We start from the raw sequence: 20,200 nt of genomic DNA, 5'->3' as shown, positions 1-20,200 counted from the left end.
ATACCTTTTGCAAAATCTTATATATTCTATTGGATAGCTCACTGATTAGTTAGGAAACAAACTGTATTGTAGTGACATATTTGCTGCACCTTTCAAATACTATATCCTGTAGCATATGTCCCCATATTTTAATAAATTGAGTATCTGTGGCATCTACTAGTACATGTCCATGAACATTTGCTTTAGTGCTATGCCATTGGGGGTGATGGTAATGCAGAGCAGGAGTCAGAGACGGAGTTTTTATGTTTGCTAGAGAAAAGGATTAGAGCTGGGGGTTTCAAAGGAGCCATATGCCATACTCACATGTACGGTTTCTGCTAAGGAATTAGGAACCTAGTTTCCATTACAATGGTAGGCGGGTAGCCTGCTTTGAAAATCTCATCCTAGACTTGCCCCCTGAAATGGAATTGAAGCATCCTGTCATGGAACCTTCATTAAACGGTTTACAAGGAGAATACTTGAAGTCGTCAGGAGCAGACATGAAAACATGCAGAAGGGAAGCAATGGCATCCTGCTACCAGAGAGGTTTGTGCAAGCCGGTGCCTCCAATTCTCCAGAAGTCTGATCAAATTAATCACATAAAAGAAACAAAAATGTAAAATAGTGCTGCTGGGGAGATGAATGCTGATTTAATGGGCAAAGAAAGTTAAATCAAAGGCTATTGTTCAATCCAGTGAGTGCTACGGGATAATTAAGATATGAAAGATTTTCAGCTTTTGGCAACATCTTCACAATAACCCAAGTGAGCTGACAGTAGATGGAAGGAGACAAAAGTTAGAGTGCCCATGTCTTGGCATACAGATAGAACTAATATTGGCAAATGGGCTGAACGTCAAGGCATAGTGTTGTTTTGGGGCCTGGGTGATAACTTTCATTACATGTTTGATTGTGTGTAGGAAGAACAAATGGGGAAAATGCTGAAGATTTCATAATCTCTCAGACATTATGCAGGCAGCTCAAGTGGAAAGCCATAGACTGAAATAGTGTAGATTATAAAGCTATTGGAATGGCAACACCAGGTGTATTTTACCTTTAATTTGAGTCCTCCGAAAAAACTAGATGAAGCATCTTGGAGATACAGAGAGACCTTTTTTCCCCACTGTTTTTTTCATCACACAGTAAAGAGATGTAGAGCCCATTGAAGTCAATGAGAACCTTTCCATTTACTTCAGTTTTCATTGGATCAGGCCCTCGTCTCTTCATCAGTATTCACCTGGAAAGATCAGAACTGGGCTATGACATGAAATACACATTTCCAGAGCTGTTTCATATTATATTCTAGAGATTTGGTGTGTCTCCTACTTACATTGTTATGACTATAGTCAGACCTGGCCCCCTGTACTCTAAATTTAGGTTTAATAGATTACAGAACCATGTATGAGAGTATTATTCTAGTGTGGACTGAAGCTCTGAAGCCCAAACTACGTATAATTATTTTTATTGAGGTGATGATACTGTATCGGTCTATATTTCCCGGTGCGCTTGTGCATTGGAGGAATTAATGTTGGACCATGTTAACAAGAAATAGTAATAAAAATGTAAGACTGTTTCCCTAATCCCATTTCCTGATTAATTACTTGTTTTAAAGAAGGGAAGAAAGTGAGTCACTAACATTTGATTTAGTTTGGTTAATGAAAGAACGGGGGGATCATACCTGAATTTCTAAAAGGGGTCAAGAAGTTTTTAAAGGGCCTTGTCTGAGAGATGATTGAGTTATTGTGTGTGTAAGTAAAAGACACAGGATGCAAAGTGTGCACAATTTCCAGTAGCAGGGAATATTTTTCTAGCCTTTTATTCATTTCCAAATGGAAAGAGAGTTATGGAAATGTGAGGGGGCATTACACTAAGTGCTTGAAATATTCCTTCCCTACAGACTAATAAAAGCATGCTTCTTCCATCAAGCAAATTTAGTTTTCTGAAAGCCACATGAAGAGAGATCTGAATCTATGAACTACACAGCTGCAGTAGGGTCAGCATGTGTGTTCTGTAATGTACTCTGGTGAGGGTGGGCATAACCTCTTAGCTTATCTAGTCGTGTTCTCTACAGTATCTTATTATGTAAATCAATAATGGAGTTTGAAACCATGCCTGTCATGTAGTTCCTTGGACTGTTTTCCTACCTTAATGGAGACTGAAAGGCATGCTAACCTTTTCAAAATGCTTAGTCTATCTGCATCCCTCTAGTAACAACAGTCAAGTGGGATAGGTCAAAAATGTGACCTGCCTTGTTTATAATGCGGTTATAATGGTTATGATGTCATCCATGGCTATAATTTCATATGGATTCTAGACATCTGTCTTTTTAAAAAATCCAGCCTTCAGTCAGTGTGAAATTTAAATTTGTAATAGTAATAAACCTGATTTCAAGAGCTGTTTGGGTCAGGTCCCTGCTGAGGTCACTGAGGATGCTAATGTATAAACAAGGAAATAATAAAGTGGAGCTAAGTTTATTTCTGTTTCATTAAAAATACAGGACAAAGAATCAATATTTCTTTCTAAGCCCTTGGTAGTGGAACATAAATAATTCAGGGTAAAATGGAAAAAAATAATAAAAAGGAATTGGCCCTTTTACTCTTTTCCTTTCTGGGGGAGTTTAGATGGAGCTGCTCTGTTGTTTAAACTTTCAGACGTTTCCTGGTTTTTATTCAGATGCTCTTTTGTATTGGGTTCATGTTTCAGACCTGCTGTTTTAGAAATAAAATATAATGCTTGGTACTTATATACTTTGCACGTTTCATCTAAGGATCTGCAAGCACATCTCAAAGGTAGATGAGAATGATTTGTCTTCACCTGACAGACGAGTAAAATGAGACACAGTGAACTTAAATGCCTTGTCCAAGGTCAGACAGTGAAGACTGGAATCAGCTCAAGTCTCCAGACTCTTATTATACTTCGTTTATTTTCTGTACTTCTTCTTACCATGTTTGCTCATTTACAAAGTTATGGGCTAACCCAGAAGTCCCTTACTCTGGGAAAACAGCTTAACTGGGAGTTATGCCTGAGGAAGAACTTCAGGAGCTGGCCCATTGAGTTTTAATAAGGGCTACCATACTGAATTTGTGACATCACATTTACTTCTGTGGCTATTGCTACATCATTTATATAGAATTATGACCACTACTTGGTCGAGTGAAATGAGACGCTGGGTTAGAACAAACAGAATAATTCTCAATTCATTCAACAAAGATAACCTCTTTTAATACTTGTGGAATGTCCATGAGCAAATCAGAATTTCTTCCAGTTTATGCATTATTCAAGTTTATTTCATTAATCCTTCTCATTTTTTTGTTCCATAGCTGGATTGGGAATTTTCAGAATTTAACCTGGGTGTCTGAATTAGGATCAGTCAGATAAATCACACGGCATTCTTTTCAGTGTGCTCGCTGGTTGAGCACATAGGTACAAGTAGTGCCAGGACCTGTATCTGTGTAGTTAACTTTGGGGGGTTCTGTGCATATCTGTGACCTTGACATTGGCTTTCTGCACACATTGTTGTCAGGAAACCGGACCACTCCAGCGTTCACAAAAAGTGCACATTAACAGCCCAGTCCTGCACAGAGCGCCACAGACAGATCCCTGCACCCAGACGAAGACCTGTTCTCCACACAAGCATTGCCTGCAGCAGGTGCTCTTTGCAGAATGGAGGGAAAGCGATGCAAAGATGGCCAAAGTGACTTCCTTAATGCTTATGGAAACGTCTGTTGCATTGCCACTTCAGTGCTAGCCAGGTGGCGAAGGAGAAAGTTGTTATAAAGCACAGATATATGCAGTAAGAGTGAAAGACATACAGATCCTGTCTTGCCAAATAAATTACTTTTCATATAACTATGTGCTTTTCTTACCCCAAGTTTCCGCCCGTCTGAAAGTTACTCTGTGACATCTCTTAAGCTCCTGGACCAAACATTTAGTAGTTCTGATCCACAAAATAACCCTGCACAGAGAGGAGTGGCACATCTTTTGTACATTAGCACCTTTCTCTCCGAGGAACAGTCATACTCAACTATGTTCACGTCACCTCCTGAATCCTTTCATGAGCTTCCCAGTTTCCCACTGCACCAAATAAAAGGGGAAGCAGTGTGGCCGAGTGCATAGATGCTGGATAGATAGTAAGGAGTTCTGGGTTCTACCCCCATCTCTGCCCCAGGGCCATAGTTTTTTAATCTGATCAGGGCCAAAGAGAGCCCTTCTTCCTCCTGAGCTAGGCACATTGGGCCAGAACTCAGCTGGCGTATATCGGTGTAGCTTTGGGGAAGTCAGGGGAGCAACACTGACTGACACCAGCTGGGGATCTGTCCCCTTGAGTTCCATGCCAAGTGGCTGTTTTCAGATCTGACCTTAATAACAGGTTTGCTGTCTGCTCCACATAGACATTAGAAGTCCCATGGCAATATTCTTAAAGAAAGGGGCTGGCCTGAGAGTCCTCATTCAAATTAGTGCCCTCATCTCCCATTGCTGTGCAGGGTGCTGTATGCCAGTAATGCAGGAGGCTGCAGCCTGCCACCCCAGATGTGACTGCATTTCAGTGGTTCATTAAGTGATCACTGTGGGTGGGATTTCCATGAGCTGTTTGAAATTGATTTTACTCTCTTCTTGTCAAAGTCAGTGCTAAAACTCCCACTGGCTTCAGTGGGAGCAGAGCTAGAGCGCTGTTGAAAATTGCATCCTGTATGTGCATTGTAGCATGCTTTGGGAGCCCTATGGATGAAAGGTGCTATCTAAATGTCAGTTACGCTACAAAGGCTGGGGGTCAAGGAAATATATGGTGATAGGTAGGGTCCCTGTTCTGCTCCCACTGAAGTCAAGGAAGCCTTTGAAACAGTCTTCAGTGGAAAAAGATTTGGGCATCTAAGGAAGTACGTTAGATAAAAAGAATCACAGAACTGTTGTTGTTGTTATTGCTCTTATGCAAATTTTAACTGTTAGCGTGGTTTAGGCAGTTGATGAATTTCCCCCTTAAATTCTTCTGGAAATAGTAGCCCTGCACAGATGCCTAGGTTAGACATCATGCAGCTGAATACTGATTGCTCAGCTGGAGAGATCATTTCCACCACATGCATTAAGTTTAGATATGGTCACCCTATTGGTGCCTTTGGTACCAGCAACCACTGAGAAATCCATACTGTGTGTTCTGTGGATCCTGTTAGTGAGAAGCTGTTGGAGAGGGCTGACTAGTGTGTGCCCTGCATGTGCTTTTAGACAGAAGGAGCCAGCTGATTTCCACTGCCGGTTTCCTTTGGCTTCCTTCTGTGGGTACGGTACCTGAAGAGGCCCATGCCAGGGAGCCACAGAGTTCCCATATTGCAATAGCTGCTCTTATTTATTTATTTTTCCCCGCTGATGAATTGAAAATGGAATATTTAAGAATGGCCAAAAGCCTGTGAGCTAAAGCAATAGGGTCAAATCCAGCTGTGTAACTCCATTGAAACCAATGCGTTGAATCTTGCTCAGAGTGCTCAGCGCCGTGGGCTGTTTGTTAATGCTATGTAATGGTATGTATGGTACGCCTCATAAGTGGATTGAGAACAAAAGCTGTTTTAAAATGTTATCAAGAATCTCTCTCATTCATATTTCCCCCCACACACTCACACAACGCACATGTTCCCACACACCCACACGCTCACAAAACACCCACACTCACAAAATAACACCTGCTCATTTAATCTGGAGTTTTATGCAGATGTTATAGGTTTGATTACCAAATATGCTGCAGTAACTAAGGAGAGGACCAACCCGAACCCCAGGGCCAAACACCCTAAAATGTTGGGAAGTTCAAATCAGACTCACCTCGCACAAATGTTTTTAAATAACAGGTTGGTCAGATTACACCAGTAATAAAGATGACAGTTCCTACAGTATAATTAGACTTTAGTGCACTGTCCAGGGTAAAGAGGGAAGTGGGACTGATCATTTAGGCCTGTGCAAAGTGAATGCACTGTGGGTGTGAAACACTGTCCCCGGACACTGGTGGGGTTATGTAACATCCACTGCGCAGTCACTGTACTGGTTCATGTTCTGATGCAGGGTTCAATCCGAACACAAACTAACACACACTAGCATCTTCCCTGCACTTCAAACAGACTTCTAACTTTGTGACCATTTTTCAAAGATCAGGAGAAACGAGAAGCCCCATGGCCGAGCACACACATCCTACAGCTTTCTCAAGAGTGTTCTTCTTTAAGCTCCCTTCTTATTTGCTTTCTCTTGTGCTCTTATTATAGGGCAATCCATTGTACTTCCAATCTGCCAGAAATGTTACAGTGAACATTCTCAATGAGAAGACTAAAGTCCTTACTCGTCTTGTAACAGGTAAGGAAGAGAAAACACCAGAGGAAAGAATTAAGAAGATGTAAAGGACCCTGTGCTGTGGGATAATTTACAATCATTAAACAGTACAGAGGAGGGTAGCTAAGGCTTCTAGTGAAGTACAACTTAAAAGTTAGCTCCACTTTGTAGAAACAAAAGATAAGAACGTTAGGGCTGTGCTGGAGAAGAAGCTGGCTGCACATTTCTAATAAAGAAGCTGAAAATTATTGTCACTTGAAAGTCAATCCAGAGACAAAAGGTTAGTTGTATGACTTCAGGGTCAGGAAGAAAATATTCAGTCTGACATTTCATTTGAACAGGCACAGGATTGTCCCAAGATACTTTTAACTTGCCTAAGATCTCTTGAACTCTGTTGGTTAGCACCATCTGTGCACAGATGCTCTGCAATTGAGTGCTTTCCAAACCCAAAGCTCCTTCTGCTGCTAAAGAACCCTTATTCTCAGGAGCATTAGCACTTCATGTTTGATGGGGAAACCAGTGTTTCAGAAATCCACCGCACGGGTATGTCTTTGAGAGCATGTGTGATTTGTGTCGAGAGAGCGGCACGTAAAATGCTTAATATACAAACAGAGCAGGCTATGACCAAGGAGAAGAATTGCTGTGTGGTGGAGCCAGTAATCCATAAACATGTTGTTTCTACATGAGTTTGGATTGTCTGGCTGGCTCCATCTCACCTCCAGCCACAGTGCTAAATAATTAACCAGATTCAGTAACCAATGACTTAAGGTGCATGTGAAAATTGCCGTGAGGAGGGAAATAAATTCAATCCTGAGCTCCCAGATTTTGCCATTCAAAAGGAACTTGTTTACTTTGTTGGTCATTTGCCATTTATTTCCCATGGAAACTTTGTGTCACTTAAGTGATTCTGTTTTGGCAGAGCTTGGAAGTGTCTAGATGGCTGTTAGTAGAAGATACAGCAGCTCTGTCACACACACACACGCACAAAGCACACACCATGCCAACACCGAAATGAGACCCAACACAGCAAAGTGGCTAGTAGAGATGCAGTCTCTAATGAAGGCATGGGAGGTTGACTTTTGGAAAAGATCATAAACTTACTGCTGCCGGCCTGTTTGGTTTGGAATGTCAGATGCTTCTTCACCATTGGGATCGGTGCAACATAAATAACCAAATACTTTTAATTTGATGTATAAAGGCTGCAATCAACACCCATTACGTGCTCTGGGTATCTTTGCATACACTTAAAAGTCATGGTAAATGATATGATACCATATAATATAACTGAACCTAAATATAACTACTCTAAAAATCTCCTGCTCCATAGTTTAGAAACCAACTCCTGATGACAGCAGTAATCGTAATCGAATATAGTAGCACTGTGTGTGTCTGTAAGCCCACATCCCCCTTACATGCCTCAGAAGAAGGGTGGGATAACACAGCATATCTCAAATACAAATTCTTTAACGAGGAGTGGGAAAGAGAATTCCACAATCGAGAGCCCTTCATAGAGAACACCCTGCCAGCTGCTCCCATCTCTTTAAATTGAGGGGTTTCCAGTTTAAGCAACTCTGCTGATCTCAGCTGAGGTGGAACGGCATGCAGAGCGATGCTGTCTTCTCAGGGAACCAGTTTCCACATAGGGCTTTACCGGTTAAAACCGACACCTGGAACTCCGCACAGAGAACTCACAGGCTGCCAACACAGCTCATGGAAAGCTGATGATGTGAGATCTCAGTGTGACACTCTGATTAGTAAGCAGGGTGCTGCATTCCGCGCCAGAGTCCGTTCCGAGTGGTCTTAAGATGATAGTCCCGTATTGAGCGCATTGCAGTCGTGGGTAGGTAGAGAGAAATTCGAACCTAAAAGCTGCCAAAAATTGTGAGATTTTCTCAAAATAATTTGCAGGATCCTTTAGTGTTTCCACAGAATTAAACAGTTTCTACCTTCTGTACCCACCACTGTGCACACAATTAATTGTTTGTGCACTCAGGCAGCATTGGCATGCATAAATGCTAGTGCACACAACTGCATGGGCGAGCAATTGTGAGCACACAGTGTTAAAGCCCACATTTAAAAACCTTGGCCCTTCAAGAGTCATTTTTCTTCTGAGAAGTGAGACTAGTCAGGGAGACAGTGAGAGAAACATTTGGGTCTGGTCATCTGCCAATGAGCCATGGCAAATCAATCAGGTTTTGTTGTGCGTGGCGTGGGATAGGTAGGAGAGGAATGTTAAGTGGTGATTTTTACAAGTTGAGTCCTGGTCAGGTAGCAGAAGGGTCAGCTCTTTGCACTGCTGAGCCACAGACCAGGATGGAATGGCCACAAGGGCAGGTAATGTTTGTCAGGCTTTGGAACAAAAAGCATTACCAGAGACTTCTCAGCATGAGATTGCAGAGCACATCAAAAGACAGCAGTAGTATTAAGATAAGAGCTAAATACTGGGGAAGTGTTTGTTACTCATATAAAACTTTCTGAAATATTAAAGGTGACTTCCCTTTATTTTGTCTTGTACATGCTTGAAAGCCAGTCACGTAGGGCCTCATCCTGTGAAGGCTCATTTGAAAATGCTCATCCCTTCTCAGGGTCAGACTCTTAGTACTGTACCTCATCTGCTCCTATTGATTTCAGTAGAACAGGCCATTAGTCTACAGTTCAAAATGAAGCACTTGCTCCTGATTTTTATATTCCTTTTGGATTGGAGCATGTCAGATACCAGCATCAGTTTATTCAGGGTAAATTGGATTTATATGGAAGTCAGAGCCAAGCAAAGAAAGGGCAGATGTTGGACTTGCTTCCTTTCGTCCTTTTCATACACTCATGCCTTGCAAAAATCTTCGTACCTTGTACAGCTGTGCCAATGCACTTAAATCAGGGCTGATAACACACTCTGCTATTTCATGCCTGGGTCTTTCTTTAGCAGAAACTCCCAGTTGTGATAAATTGCTTGGTGGTTTTGTAATGTCAACAAATGTTCATTAAGGCATAGGAAGAAATCATGGTCATTTTTACAGGGCGGTTTAAACATCATGTTATTACCTTGTCCTAAGGAGAAGTCACACTCTCAAGAGGAGAAATCTCTCTGAGTGGTTGATCAAATTGTAGATCATACATGCAGAATTACTGAGATAATCTCAACACTCAGATTTATTGCATTCATAAAAATACCATATGATTTTCTTCAGAAAACATGGGCTAAACCTGTTCTCCCGTTCTAGGTCCCCAAGCAGTGGAAGCACACAGCCAAAAATTCGAGGTGAAATCCCTCTCTGGAAAATTGCTGTTTTCTGCAGATGACAACGAAGTGGTCGTGGGAGCAGAGAGACTGAGAGTTTTAGGTAAGAGCTCTTAGACAAATCAACTGTTCTAAAACTGTCTAAACTTCTCAGAAAGTTTTCTAAGAGCTTGGTCGAGCTCGGTTTGAAGTCAACACCAAAACTCTTGTTGACATCAGTAGGGGTTGGTCAAGCCTTGGGAGACTGGACTGCTCATGGGATTGGTAATGGGACTCACTGCCTTGCACCTACATCTGTGCTTTGAATGTGCCTCAAGCTGATTGTGACCGTTGCTGTCATGTGATGGCTGTTGGCTAGCCTTCCTAATAAGTTACTGGTGGCTGCAATCCAGGTTCACTGGAGAAGTAAATAACTAGTTTTGGCAGTCTTAGCAGAGAGGCCAAACACTGGATGATTTTGGAGGCTGAGCTACCTGCTCAATCCTTTGGGTCCAAGATGACGGATGATAATGGAGCAGTGTAGGGTAGCTTTCACGGCCACAGTCACTGTCCTGGGAATAAACAGAGGACTCCAGTCCTGTTGATCTGGTCCTTTCACCAACCCTACATTCATTCTAAAGCAATACGATTTTCAGAAGAACTGCTTCCCACATTGTATTTTTAGTCTCCATACTAATTTTCTTGATAGTCTATGGGCTTTTATCTTATATTACCTAATTTTTCCTTAATATCCATATGAGAGTTTGCTGTGTCTTGGAGCCCAATATGGCTTTTTTGCTGGCATGGCTTAATCCGCTATACCCAATGAGGGATTCACCCCGCCCCCCTTGGCAGGCAGCCAGACTCTCCACTGTTGTCATCCACTGGAGTTCTTCAGTAATTCAAGGTAGGCCGGAGTAACACGAACTCCCACCAGACTCTGCAGGAGTCCTATTGGCAGGATTCTCTGTTGAAAGCCACAGAATTGGTGCATCCCTCTGCTGCTGCTCCTCTTTGACTGGCTTAATTTACTTTGAGGGTTGTGCTTGATCTGAAAAACCTCTCCCCTATAAACCAGGGGTTTGTCTTTTTATGCTACCGCAGCCTGGATCAGCTTAACTCCCCAGAGTTTCCTGCACCAGGTCCTTCTGTCAAAGTTTATGCTGGCATTATCTTGTGAGTACGAGTGCTCGAATGCCTGAGCAGCCTTTGTGTTTATTTCAGTTAGGTGGAAAAGAGACTGTTTAGGTGTTTTTAATAATTTTAAACATTTTTCCCCATAGTTATATATCGTAACCCCTTTAGAAGCATGAAGCCTTTTCACCTTCCTCTGCAGCATGAGGCATGGGTCACTTGCAGGTTTAAACTAGTGTAAATGGTGGATTCTCTGTAAATTGAAGTCTTTCAATCATGATTTGCAGACTTCACTAACTCAGCCAGAGGTTAGGCAGGTTCTGTGGCCTGCGATGTGCAGGAGCTCAGACTAGATGATCATGATCATAGAATCAGAATCATAGAATATCAGGGTTGGAAGGGACCTCAGGAGGTCATCTAGTCCAACCCCCTGCTCAAAGCAGGACCAATCCCCAACTAAATCATCCCAGCCAGGGCTTTGTCAAGCCTGACCTTAAAAACCTCTAAGGAAGGAGATTCTACCACCTCCCTAGGTAACCCTTTCCTGTGCTTCACCACCCTCCTGGTGAAAAAGTTTTTCCTAATATCCAACCTAAACCTCCCCCACTGCAACTTGAGACCATTACTCCTTTTTCTGTCAAGGAGTAATGATGGTCCCTTCTGCCAATAGAGTCTGTGAGCCTAAATCTGTTGCCCTCCAGTACAGTGCTTGCTGTTTGGTTATAGAAGGTTTGCAAAGGAGTATTGGGTGGAGGATGTTTTTAATTGAGAAAAAAGAGCATGCAAGTGTTCATTTAAAAAATAAAACAACCTACATACCTATTGTGACAGGGTCAGGCCAGATGGCTACAGGAGAGTAATAGAAGGCAGATATATTAGCCCCAGGTTAAGTAGGTCCCTTTTCCCTGGGTAAGGTAACAGGGAAGGTTCCAGAACAATCAGAAACCTTCTGGAGACAATTAAGAGAGACAGGCTGATTAGAACACCTGCAGCCAATCAAGAAGCTGTTAGAATCAATTAAGGCAGGCTAATCCGGGCATCTGGGTTTAAAAAGGAGCTCACTTCAGTTTGTGGTGCGTGTGTGAGGATCTGGGAGCAAGAGGCACTAGGAGCTGAGAGTGAGAACACGGACTGTTGGAGGACTGAGGAGTACAAGCATTATCAGACACCAGGAGGAAGGTCCTATGGTAAGAATAAAGAAGGTGTTGGGAGGAGGCCATGGGGAAGTAGCCCAGGGAGTTGTAGCTGTCGCCCAGCTGTTCCAGGAGGCACTCTAGACAGCTGCATTCCACAGGGCCTTGGGCTGGAACCCGGAATAGAGGGCAGGCCCGGGTTCCCCCCAAACCTCCCAACTCCTGGTCAGACACAGAAGGAGTCGAACTGGACTGTGGGTTCAAAAAAACGGACAGGCTGAGGGCTGCCGTGAAGCTCCAAGGCTAGCAAATCCGCCAATAAGCACAAGACCCACCAAGGTAGAGGAGGAACTTTGTCACACTATGTAATATACCTATCTATATCTATCACTTTCTGTATGGAATATGTGTGTATTTTATATATATATATATATATATGTTTATATGGATTTTGTAATTTGGTGCTTTCCAGACTTCATGGTGTCTCTTTTTTATTAGAAAATTTAAAAACTGACCGTTAAAGCAAATGTGCAGTTTTAGAGCAGTAAAATATATACCACAAAATTAGGCTCTTAACACAAGTCTCCTATCCTCCACTGCATTTTTCAGAGATATTGGATCAACTCAATTCTTATGAATTCAGGAGATGATCAGTCTAAGTATTCTCCTGGAGATCTCAGAGTAGAAGGATATTTTAGACCATTTTTCTTGGTCAAACCAAGTGATAATTAGCTGATAAAAAGTATTCCACAGGTTGCAAATACTCCTTTTCAGATGACATAGCTCGAAAAATATTTGTCTATTATTTGCTTGAATTGCTCTGGAGGAAGCAGCAGTAGTTTTAGATATATCAGTTTGAGTTTATGCCTCATTGTAGTCACTGGAACATAAGGAGTGGGGAGCTTGCTAATGCTATCGTGCATTTTTATTTATGTTTGCAGCAGAATCTCTCTCAAGGTTTTATCAGGCTTAGGTAGAGACATGAAAGAAGAAAAGATATGGTGACAGGAGAATAGAGGTTATACTGTACAGTATTTCAGTAACCTTGAGCTGCAACGTTTTCAGCGTTTGTGTTGGGCTTTGATTTTTTTCACCCTCGTTTCTGTAATCTAACTGTGTCTCAAAAAGTGGTTGTCGTCGCTGCTTACCATGCCAGGAGATGTTATTCTGTATCTTTGTATTCCTTCCAATATTCTTGTCTGGACCTGAGGGTCAGGATCCTGGATGAAGATAGGCAGGAGTAGTGGCAGGAGCCGAAGCCAGGGGTCAGAGCTGGTGTCGGAGTGAAGCTGAGGGACAAAGCCAGAGTCTGAGTCGGGAGTCAAGCCGAAGGACAGAACTGGAGGCGGGAACAAGAATTGGGCCAGGAGTCAATACCAGGGATCAGGATCCGTGCTGGGGCTCCGGGGATCGATGGAAGTCAGGATCTAAGTCAGAGGAGAGGTCAATTCCAGGAGTTCAAAGACAGAGAAGCAGGACAGACGTGGCAGCTACGTAGGAATCCACATTGTTGCCTGGACATATCTTTTTGCCTTAGGTATTTATATGGCCCTCATTACCATAATATTTGAACACCTCACAATCTTTAATGCATTTATCCTCAGACACCCCTGTGAGGTTTTGCAGGGCTATTACCCCATTTTACAAACGGGAAACCGAGGCACAGCGAGATGAAGTGATTTGCCAAAGGTCACACAGGGAGTCTGTGGCAGAGTGGAGAATTTAACATGGTTACTAGGCTGGTGACCTAACCACTGGATCGTCCTCTATACAGCGGGCTATGGCTTTGATTCACAGTCAACCCCTCAGAGGCAGAATCTGCCACCGTTACTCCCACTGAGTAGAACTTCATTCCTCATTGAGTCTCACATGGCAGACATTCACGGAGGAGGACAGCTTAGGGTTCCCTATATCCTCCCCCACACTGTATAGCTTGGCACGCACCAAAAAGACACAATCTAGTGCTGATTTGGGTATCTCCCAAGGGCTCATAAACTCTCACACTCTGAACAGTGGAAGGAGAAACAAACTGGCCCTAACTAAATTCACATGTTGTGCTGTAAACAGTTCCCCTCTCTCACATACCCCTTCCCCCACCCCGAAATAAAACAAATTATGATAATCTAAAAAATGTTGTATCTAAGAGATGCTTCAGTAAAAGAACATTGAAAAGTAACTTTGATATACATTAATTACCAATTTCGTTCTACAACACATTGAACATTATAACATTTATAAACAAAGGATAATCATAAAGCATTATTCTAACTGTTAATTAGCTCTATTTATTCTCCAGATTAGTTTTTAAATATGCCCTCTAGATGCCACTTGATACTAATTACCAGAGTTACATTATTATCTCTATACAAAAGCATTTTTAATTAAATCTAAAGCAATTTAAATTAGTGAGAGTTTTTACAGAAATTAAACTGTGGTCAGATTCTTAATTTAGCCTTTTAAAACAACATCAGATGGCATGCTGGAATCAGTTCTCCCAAAGGCCTTGACATCTTTTTGGACGTTAGATTTCAGAGTTTGTTTTCAGGAAAGCTTGCCAACAAATTCTGGTAATTAATATTTATGGTGGGAAGTGAATTGATGTTTTTCTTTTACTGAATATTGGTGGAAATCCAGATGAATTGTGATGATCTTAAAACAAGACAATATGGAGAGTGCTTACACATTGTACTGGCTGTTTTGGTCTCTGGTTTTGAATTGTAGAGGAAGCGCCAATATAGACATGTGGGAGTCAGGTTGAGGTGCAGTGGGACGTAGTCACTGTACACAAGTGCCATATTTGGTGGTTCTCGTGGTATGACAAAGATCACTAATGAGGCATCTAAGAGTTTCCTTTGATTTCAGTGGGCTTTGCATAAGGCCCCTATTGTATAAAACATACGAATTCCAGGGCAGAGATTGTCCCCAAGTGAAAGGAGTCCCAAACTTGACGACCATAATATAAATGGTTACTATTGCTATTACTAAACACTGGGTTAAACCCTCTCCCCATGGCACAGGCCAGCTAAAGCGGCTGTGCTTTCCTGAGGTTATGGTGGGACGGAATCCTGCCCCCTCAATCTCCCAGGCTCATGACTGCAGTAGCTCTTCTGCAGGGGAGTTTGACCCAAGTCTCATTCTGCCCACATTACATCCCTACACACCAGAATGTCAGAGCCCTCTTGGAGCTGAGCTGACCCCTTTCATTGTCTCCTCTCCTGTAGCCATGTCTGTGTAGCAAAACTGCTCTGGTTCTACTGAGCTCACATCCTTCTGTGGCCCTAAGTGGGGGATCCATGGTAAATTCCATGTGGACCATGAAATGGAGCACCAATATACAGAATTTGGGGGTGTTGCTAACCACACTTGCTTTCTGGACCATTCTCTGTTTTGGAATCATTGTTCTTCCGAGCAGTTTTTCCTGCTGATTTGATTTCACTAATGTGTCTAGTAACCCAGGTGGAGTCTCAGGTGCTGAAATGTAATTGCTAATTTATTAATAGGTCTGTAGTCATTTGTTCCAAAGGCACATTTCTACTTCGTTATTTACAGGAGAAAGGTATTAACACCATAAAGATTTTAGTTAATAAAGCACTACAAATGGAAAGCAACATAACCTGGTATGCCTGTGGCTAAAGAACTCTCGACATAATGGCCTCACAGAATGATCACTTTAAACCAAAGGTTTGGTTTTGGTTTAATCTGTTTTGAATTTGCAGTCTTGTGTTCACAAGTATTAGACTGCCACTACACAAGAGAGGATGAAAAGGGAATTTGTATTGCCCCCAGCGCTTTCCAGGTTGGTCAGGAGGGGGATACGGTTTAACATGAATGTGATGAACTAATATCTCTGTGTAAACCATCCCAGCTGTCTCAACGGCTTTGCGTCCTCAAACATTTTCAGTAGGTCTTGTGTTGCCGTAGTCTGGGAGAAACAAAGGAGGTGCTACAAAGGAGGTCCAAGCCTGATAGAGAACAAATAAGCCTCCTGATTCTTTTAGTGTTGCATTTTTAGTAAATTCTTGGCATACCCTTTACATACTGGGCTAGTTGAGATTTGTACAGCAGAATGAGTATAATAGTACAGCTGAGTTTTTATGAATACTAGCCACAACGTTATTTGCTTGTCAGTTACTTTTATTGCAAAGGTAAATGATAAACTCAGGACCTTTCACGTGGAGATGGAAAAAGATGGGGAATCTTATGCAGTACATTTTTTATCTTACAGTAATTTTTTATCATATACACTTCTCTGAGGGATGTTTGTTTCTGTCTAAAATGTTCAGGTCAAGACCTCTGCTTAACCTTTGCAGTGGTAATTGTGCTTTCAGAATGGCTTTTGGCTGGAGTCTGCATGGCAGTATGAGCAGTAGCCCTAGTTTCCCACCTTTGGAGGCAAAGCTGTCAAGTCTGGTACGAGTCAAAATGAAATGGACCGTGTGCTCTCACCATTATATCCCCTGAAATGCTGTGTGTGTGGACAAATAGCAATCTTGAATCCCAGTGCTGAAATAGAGAGGATTGTGCGGTGTGTATTCCTGAGGTGAAACATCCCGGCCACAGTTCCAGTAGCTAGCTCTTCCGAAAGAGGGAGGACATCACTGGAGAGGGTTAAAATGTCTTGCCAGTGGTGACAGTTGTCCTTTGCGAACCATCTAAAAGATGATTGTGTCTGATTAAAATAAGGCACTGTGCTGTAGATGGTGGAAGACCACTTCTTTAGGAGGCCGCTGTGAGCCTGCAACACTCATTCTCAGTTTCTGTCCAGTTCTGACTGAGCTCTTGAGGACGTTAGTAGTATTGATAATGTAACCTGGGAGTGAGAGCCACGTTCTGCCATCAGTGCAATGAAGAATGGACAAAGAGAAAAATTAAGTTACTGATGAAACATTATGACAAGTGCTAACAGATTTTAGCCTTGGCAGCACTAAGGCTGGAAATAGTATTCATTTCCTTTATTCATCAGGCAAAGCTGTGTGACTGCAGTCTTATCAAACCTCTAATGTGTTTTCTTTGCATCACTAGGGTGCAAAAAAATCACATTTAACAAAGGAAAAAGGGATGCGATGAGAAATCAATACACTGTCCACCAGTAACTAAAGGCATGAGAAAGGGTGATCCATTTGCACCGTTTGGCTATGAACTGCAGTTGAACTGAGAGGAAATGAAGTTTCTTCCTCACTTTCAAATCCTGTGCGCCTGTAGACAGATTAAGGACCAAATCCTGAAGTCTTGATGTTTGCTCAGACAAACTGTGAGTGACACTCAGGAATTTTGCCTGGGTAAGCACTGAATACAAACCGAGGGCCCAGTCATGCTGTGAGATCCATGCATGAAGAGGACCCTCAGCCACTTTTGCAACAGCGTTCCTTGATGCTACAGGGACTCTTAAAGGGATGGGGTGGGCCGCAGGAAGAAGGTACATACTCTCCCCTGTACCTAGTGGAGCGCACAGTGCAAAGGTAATGTAGTCAGGCCAGCTTTCATATCATTGGTCCCCTTTTCTGCAGTGAGGATCCTCCTTTAGCGGTGTGCCCTAGGGGCTGCTTTTGGCTGCAGAAGTCCTGAGAGGGTGCACTGAGTGGGACTGCTGAGAGCACAGACCCCCGGGCCTCCTGCTGCTGATATCCTGATGTCCCTGGGGAGCTCAGGGCATCATTGGCTTTGTGACTGGGAAAGGGGTGAGGAAGCAAATCCTGCCTTTCAATACAATGTCTGGAATCGCTCACAGCCGTCTCCCCTTTCTCTCCTTCCCATGGGTTTTCCCAGGGAGGCGCAATCTGGCCAGGGCTAAGGACTTTAGGACTTCATAGTTTGAACAGAAGTAGTAAGAAATATATTTAATGTTTTTGACCCTCGGTGGGCATCTTTGTCCTTCAACCCTAAGGCTGGAGCTGAACACAGCAAGGAAACAGCTGCCTTAAGCCAGTATGTTAAAACAAAATCCCTGGGCCCAAGAGACTTTCCCATAGAAAGGGCAGTCTGGTATAACTTACTGATATGTAAATTACATTGTTTTTATTGGCACTATCTGTTTTATTGGTGCCAGATATAAGAAAATTGGTTTGTCTGATTTGCAGAGAAAATCTGAGTTATCAGGCCCATGAGATTTATGGCATTTTTTTTCCTTTAAAGGGAATTAATACAGACAATAATTGTTTGGTACCAAGGTAATCATCCTGGATTTTGGCTTCTTTAATGATTTTGTGGACTTTCAAAATATTTCATTTTATGTTTTTATTAAAAATAAACACAATTGTCAACAGTACGGTCATAAATATAAAGGGAAGGGTAACCACCTTTCTGTATACAGAACTATAAAATCCCTCCTGGCCAGAGGCAAAACCCCTTCACCTGTAAAGGGTTAAGAAGCTAAGATAACCTCTCTGGCACCTGACCAAAATGACCAATGAGGAGACAAGATACTTTCAAAGCTGGAGGGGGGGAACAAAGGGTCTGTCTGTGTGATGCTTTTGCTGGGAACAGGTCAGGAATGCTCTTCAGAACTTCTGTTAAGTTAGTAAGTAATCTAGCTAGAAATGTGTTAGATTTCCTTTTGTTTAAATGGCTGGTAAATAAGCTGTGCTGAATGGAATGTATATTCCTGTTTTTGTGTCTTTTTGTAACTTAAGGTTTTGCCTAGAGGGAGTCTCTATGTTTTGAATCTGATTACCCTGTAAGGTATTTACCATCCTGATTTTACAGAGGTGATTCTTTTACTTTTTCTTTAATTAAAATTCTTCTTTTAAGATCCTGATTGCTTTTTCATTGTTCTTAAGATCCACGGGTTTGGGTCTGTGTTCACCTATGCAAATTGGTGAGGATTTTTATCAAGCCTTCCCCAGGAAAGGGGGTGTAGGGCTTGGGGGGATATTTTTTGGGGAAGACGTCTCCAAGTGGGCTCTTTCCCTGTTCTTTGTTTAACACGCTTGGTGGTGGCATCATAGGGTTCAAGGACAAGGCAAAGTTTGTACCTTGAGGAAGTTTTTAACCTAACCTGGTAAGAATAAGCTTTGGAGGTTTTTCATGCAGGTCCCCACATATGTACCCTAGAGTTCAGAGTGGGGAAGGAACCTTGACAAGTACCAATAATTAAAGATGGTGAGAAAGCAAAGGTAACAAAGCAGAGTTGAAGCAATATTGGTTATGGCAAAACAATGGCTAGTCTGCGAAAGAAAGAAAGGAAGGAAGGAAGATTTATTACTTTTTTCCACTACCCTCGCTGAATCTAGCCATTTTATATTGGTGAGGCACGGAATGGAACTTCTATTGATTTCAGATTTGATGAGATTACACGGGGAGCAATCACTATTACTGTGTTCACCCATTTAAGAACATAGATTAAGGATGAATAAGGCTTTTAAAGTAGCTCTGAATTAAAAGAAGCAGGCACAGATCATTACTGACTATATTGTATTGAATTTACTTTCCTCGGATCTGTTGGCACTGCCGTTAACTTTCTAAAGAGTCTAGCATATTGACCTGCTGGGACCCACAGAGGAGAACCTAGTTACATGGTATTTTAATGAGTGAGTTGCTGAATGCACCCTGATCGATAATAGTGACCACAGAAGCTTTTTGAAAATCACAACAGTGTACATTTTCCTCTGACTATCTGAAAAAAATTAATTTCAGATTACATGAAACTACAGGGAGTTTTTTAAAGAGAAGTTCATACAAGCTTAAAGTAATTAAGAATCTCTTCATAGAACAATTTGACTCCTATTTTATTGTAAAGCAGTGATTTACAGTACTAAAAATGTTCCATGGATGTAGGGTTATTAATAGAAGAGCAAATGGAACAAGAAAGAAATGTTGACCACGAAAAAGAAAAGGGTGGAAAATAACTTGGAAATGTACCCTGGTTCTTTTTATCTGGGCTGTGACCTTGTTTCTCTTTATACATGTGCAGTTTGCCCCTACCAATTGAACTGTAGTCACAACTTTGAGTTCTCATGGCCAAGATTTTCAAAACTGGCCTAAAGTTTCAGCCTCACTGCAAATAATTGGCCTAATTTTCAAAAGTGCTAAGCACCCAGCTCCTCCCACTGGCTTTTCAAAGCTAGGCTACTTTTCAAGATGTCTAAGGGCTAGTTGACACTAGAATTGCCGAAGTGGTGCAGCTGCAGCATGGCTACTGCAGACGCTCTATGCTGATGGGAGAGAGCTCTCCTGTCGGCGTGATGAATCCACCTTTTCGAGAGGCAGTAGCTATGTGAGGAGCAAAAGCTCTCCCACTGACATAGTGCTGTCCACACTGGCACTTAGGTCGGTGTAACTTACGTCACTCAGGGGGCTGCCTTTTTCAAACCATGGAGCAACATACGTTACATCAATGTAAGTGCTAGTGTGTACAAGCCCTAAGTGTGGATGTAGAGGTCCAACTTTAGTCATTCAGTTTTGAAAATCTTAGCCTGTCTGCTGGTGAGCTGATTGCCAG

General features: G+C 42.2%; 1 protein-coding gene across 8 annotated transcripts in view; it reads left to right on the top strand.

Annotated features, from left to right (window-relative positions):
* The window catches only part of SGCD (sarcoglycan delta), a 572,369-nt gene that overhangs the window by 479,057 nt on the left and 73,112 nt on the right, over positions 1 to 20,200 (top strand). For all 8 annotated transcript variants that reach the window (XM_073355246.2, XM_073355243.2, XM_073355244.2 and 5 more), the window contains 2 exons: positions 6,219 to 6,306; positions 9,501 to 9,620. In XM_073355246.2, coding sequence (XP_073211347.1) covers positions 6,219 to 6,306; positions 9,501 to 9,620 — 208 coding nt within the window. The remainder of the gene's footprint in view (positions 1 to 6,218; positions 6,307 to 9,500; positions 9,621 to 20,200) is intronic.

This window comes from Lepidochelys kempii, chromosome 8 (assembly GCF_965140285.1).
Source record: "Lepidochelys kempii isolate rLepKem1 chromosome 8, rLepKem1.hap1, whole genome shotgun sequence".
Lineage (NCBI taxonomy): Eukaryota > Metazoa > Chordata > Testudines > Cheloniidae > Lepidochelys > Lepidochelys kempii.
Note: the sequence above shows the minus strand (reverse complement) of the source record. Positions and strands in the feature narration are given on the sequence as shown.